Source organism: Epinephelus moara, chromosome 10 (assembly GCF_006386435.1).
Source record: "Epinephelus moara isolate mb chromosome 10, YSFRI_EMoa_1.0, whole genome shotgun sequence".
NCBI classification, from domain to species: domain Eukaryota; kingdom Metazoa; phylum Chordata; class Actinopteri; order Perciformes; family Serranidae; genus Epinephelus; species Epinephelus moara.
Window position 1 is genome coordinate 15195742 of NC_065515.1, and position 5017 is coordinate 15200758.

Genomic DNA, 5017 nt, shown 5'->3' on the forward strand with positions numbered 1-5017 from the left:
GGGGGCAAACACTTTTTCACACAGGGCCATGTAGCTTTGGATTTTTTTCTTCCTCATTAATAAAACCCTTCATTTAAAAACTGCATTTTGTGTTTACTTGTGTTATCTTTGACTAATGTTTAAATTTGTTTGATGATCTGAAACATTTAAGTGTGGAAAACATGCAAAAAAGTAAGAAATCAGGAAGGGGGCAAACACTTTTTCACACCACTGTATATTATGTTCCACTTTTTACTTCTAGTACATGTCAGGAGGACATTGAGGTCAATATACAGAACACACCTTTTATTTTATATTATCTTTGTAATGCCCAGTTCATTCAAGAGCAAAATAAAGAAGGGAGCTCCGCTCAGCAAACATATAGATAAACCAGAAATGTATTCAGGATAACTCAACCTTAGCAAAACTATAATGTATTATGTCAGCAATCGGTAGTGTAGTGAGGGTGTTGCGTGTGAGGAAAAGATCTGACTCATGAAAAGGTCACTTCATCAAAGTTATTTGGTTAGATACAACTTAATACACATGAAACAGTAATACTGTGAAGTGGTATTGTGAAGTAGACTAAAATCCACACCTTCACCTTCCCTGTGTTATCATCACCCTTTCCTCCAACCCCTACAAAATCTACTTTATGTGTATAGTGATCACCCCTTTAAACTTTCACTCATTTTCCAAATATATATTTCAAAATATTAATTTTGAAATATTTCTAGCCCTTCTGGGGCAAAAGAAGTTGACAACAACCTTGACACAGTATCACCTCAATGTTGTTGTGGTTCATGTTTTAGTTCATGTTGCCTATCAATAGTGTAAGTGTCCAGCAAATGTGGAGCAATTCATCTAGAGTTGTGATTCTGAATACTGACAATTTTCAGTCCAATATACACTCTCCCCTTACGGCTGTTTTGTTCTCCAACAACTCCTAATAAACCATCTGGCTTGCTAAATGTGTGACGGTCTTTACAAGCTAGTTGTTAACGATAACTTTCTGCCATTAGGTGCTAAGCAGGTTAAACAGTGAGCTAAATGGAAGCTGTAAAGTAATAAGAAACTAGAATTACTGACACGTGGTTGTATGCTTCAGCAAACAAGCCAAGTTGCAGTCTTCATGTCTGTCCAGACTCATATATAGCCATGACAGCTGACGATGTTAATATGGATGTTGCTGCAAAATGGCTGCAAATTCAAAAAAAAAAAAAAAGAATGTTTCACACACCTTCAACCTTGCAGCACAGAAGGTCGATACATTCAGCACAGCTTCAAGGTTGACACCCAATGTAAGTGTCACTAATGCAGTATCTGACCAAATGTCTCCCCTTCTGTTCCTGGGTTATGAGGTTTGATAATAATGGCCAGAAAAGTGTTTTTGCAGAACATTGAGATGTCACAGTGAAGTTAATCTGACCTTTCGGATAAAACATCTCATCACTTCATCAGAAATTCCCTAAATATTCCCCTAATTCCCTAAATCCCTTAATGTCCTTGAGATATCGTGTTGACAAGAATGGAACATATGTACATATGGACCACAGACTGTAAAAAATAATGGATGTAGCTATCATGACATCACCAATTGGTTTGTGGGCGGCCATTTTGAAGCCTCAGGTTCGGCAACTTAGCCATGGCCATCTTGGTCTTTTGGAGCCAGAAGTGACCATATTTGGAAGACAGCCACTTAAGCGGTCCCACTCTTATATATGCGGAACTTTGGGCTATCATAAAATGTAAATAGGTACGTTTATTTCTGCTGTAAAGTCAGGCATTTTAACCAAGTGGTAACCTCCAAGGCTGAAAAATGAAGCTAACGGAGAAGTGCTAAAAACTGCAGATCTTTGAATGGCCATGATAAACGGCAGGTTGCTTGGAGTAACAGGCTGTCGGCTGATAGCGTCCTCGCTTTCTCAGTCAGACCCACCCCTCGCTCCTTCAGAGCTCCAGCTTCCTGCCCAAATATAGTCACTTCTGCCTCAAAAAAAAAAAAAAAAGATGGCGACGACGGCATTGCTGAACTATAGGCTTAAAATGGGAGTCCAGAAACCAATGGAGAACCAATGTCATAGTAGCTACATCCATTATTTTTACCATCTACTGTATGAATTTAACAGGGTGGTCTGGTGGACTGACTCTGTTTTGGAGCCAGCATCAAGTGGTCATTCAATGAACTGTAGTTTTTGTCACTTTTGCATTGAATTCATTTTTCTGCCAAGGAGGTTGCCGCTTGGTATGGACGGACAACCCAAAGACATGAGATGCCTCCAACTGTTCCCAGTGTGGAGGCATAAGAATAAAGAGCTGACCTACTGCATTGTCACAGATACCTGGAGGGTTGGGCTGATAGATCATATTGACATATACATAAATAATGTCTATCCGTTTTTAATAACACAGTTTTTCACTTTAACAGTCATTTGGCTGTGAGTTAAGAAATCAGTAAAACCCTGGAGAACATTTTAAGCCACATCTGAAGCTCCTGAATCAAAGTCGGTCACATTGAGGCCTTTTACCTACACTAAAATTTTACAGGAGTGAAAACAAGGTCATGGACCAGTTGGTGCCTGGTAAAAGGGCCGATATCAGTGCTACACAGCAATAAGAAGATGATATACAGTCACGCCCTGCAGTTTTGCTGTTGTATGTCAATTAAAACTGTAACTAATCAACAAAAGTGGGTGATAGTGATATGGCGTGATGCTCAGTGAGATGACTGCAGATGCTTTGTTAGAGACGCCTCATTCAGAGGTTTTACAGACTGTAAAACACGTTTACAATATTGACACAGTTATGTAAAAGACAAAAAAAAGGTAACGTTTAATAACTTTCAGCTGCCAGTTACAAACATGACAAACAATGAAACCATTGCACACATGTTATATACTGAGGAATATTTCTCATGAAATGTAAACATATGATTTTAATTTTTATAAAACGGATTTATCATGACGAGGAGCATTTATGTATACATCACTCATCTGCCCTTCTTCTCTGGACACTGGATTTTGTAGCCCACCCTGTAGGCCTGCAGGTACACACGGGCCTGGTTTATCCTGAAAACACACACAAAGCATTTGTTATTATTAAAATTAAACTGTGTTAAAAGTGGGCCTATTATGCTTTTCCTTATTTTCATTCATGATGTTACAGTGTCGGATGCTCATATTAAACTTGGCGTAAGTTTCAAATAATGAGTTGAATGTTTGTCAAGTTATCCCTGTGAGCAAAAACCTCAGGCTTCAGATTATTCTGAATACTCTGTTTCCAACTGTATTTTACTCTTTCAAGCTGACGTCTGGCTTATTTCAATGACAGATTGATTACACTGGAAGGATAGCATGATGGGGTGGTTGTCTGGCAACAATACAAAGGTGCAGCAAGCATTTTTTTTTACTAGTGGCATTCAATTTTTAAAAAAGGCATTGCGGTGGGCCTCACATTTGTCATGGAGTCATACTCTTACAGTCACTTCCTGGCTGCAATGAAGGCTATTCAAAGGAGGCTGGGACACACTGTTTGACTCCATGGGAGCTATTGGGTGTGACACATGCTCAGTGTAAGTTGGAGGGTTACAGCAGATGGCGCTAGAGATAAAGGGACGTTGCCAGATCAGGCAAGCTCTTTTTTGCCTTGTCTGTGCTCAGCCTGACAAAACTTTTGGGTATGTTAAATGGATGGCGGCGGATATACAATTTAACATTTGCATTTAGAGTGCATTTGTTTATGGTATTTTATCATGGACTTTTTTCAGTAATTACAGAATTGTAATTCTCACCCATATCTTTAGATTTCATAGAAAATATTCTGACCCAAGACCAACTGCACCTCAGTGAAACAAATCAATCATCCCTTATGTTCTATAATAGTGTGCCAGCTATTGAGCCTTTCAGCAGGAGAAGGCCAGACATAGTTGTACCCCGATAATATGAAGTGAAGTGACGCCATGACTTCTATTTTTTTTTTACCTCCTTGGCTGCAATGACAGTGCAGAGACACCAAGATACAGAAGACCCAGAAACGCTGACCAATCAGAACACGCTGGGCATTTTGGGAAAGGGGGCCTTAAAGAGACAGGTACTAATGGAGCTTCTCAGATAGGTGATCCAGCACAGTATAAGGACAGTGTAAGGAAAAATATAGTATTTTGAACATTAAAGCATGTAAACATGTTCTAGTAGAAACCCTAAATACAAGTATGAATAAGCATAATAGGTCCCCTTTAAGTAAATGTGAAAAGTGACAAAACCATACAAATAACAAGAACTTCATGAAGTCCAGATCTAGAGGATGTAATAAAAAAATAAAAAAATTTAAAAAAAGGTTACCTGTATTTTGTGCAGAGCTGAATTCCCAGGGGTCCACAGCGGTCAACGTAACTCTCCTTAAATGCCTTTCTTACAGCTCGTGCCATACTGACCACTGTGGTGACCACGGGGCACGTCCTGAAAATAGTGTCAGCGCCATAGATGCAACAAGATGTCAATGCATGAGACAACCAACACAACAACATACATGTACAGTTCATTTCAACACAGGTCACACTCTGCTTTCTTATGTACTCCTTCACTTACAGTAGTTACACTTTTTTGCCTGGCGGGCTCACGGTCTCGCAGAGAAGAGTTGGAACGTTAGCACACTTTACAGGGGCTAAAGGTTTGTGAACTGTCTGGTAAGATAAAGTTCAAATGGTCTCAATATTTGTGTTGCACTGCATTGTGTTAACCATAGTGGAACACATCAAGGCTTCCTATCTGAGAAAAGTTGCTGAAATACATGGGAGGATTTAATGTTATCTAGCAGTGAGGATTGCAGAATGCAACCAGCTGAAGCTTCTCACCTGATAATGTGTGCTCACCTTTTTTTTTTATTCAGTTCAATTCAGTTCAATTCAATAAGCCTTAAAGGAGCAATAAGCAAAATTCATCATTTCTAGATTGAAGGAATTAAAAAATTGCTATGTGAAGAACTAGAGGTGTAATTTCATCTGGAGTATAGCATGACCTCACACACTCTCTGTGTGTGT

General features: G+C 39.2%; 1 protein-coding gene across 1 annotated transcript in view; it reads right to left on the bottom strand.

Annotated features, from left to right (window-relative positions):
* Nucleotides 1–2782: 2782 nt before the first annotated feature.
* si:ch211-221n20.8 (fibrillin-2) overlaps nt 2783–5017 on the bottom strand; it is a 21321-nt gene continuing 19086 nt past the window's right edge. The window contains exons 24-25 of the mRNA XM_050055266.1: nt 4320–4436; nt 2783–3047 (exon numbers count right to left, since the gene is read on the bottom strand). Coding sequence (XP_049911223.1) covers nt 2969–3047; nt 4320–4436 — 196 coding nt within the window. The 3' untranslated portion in view covers nt 2783–2968. The remainder of the gene's footprint in view (nt 3048–4319; nt 4437–5017) is intronic.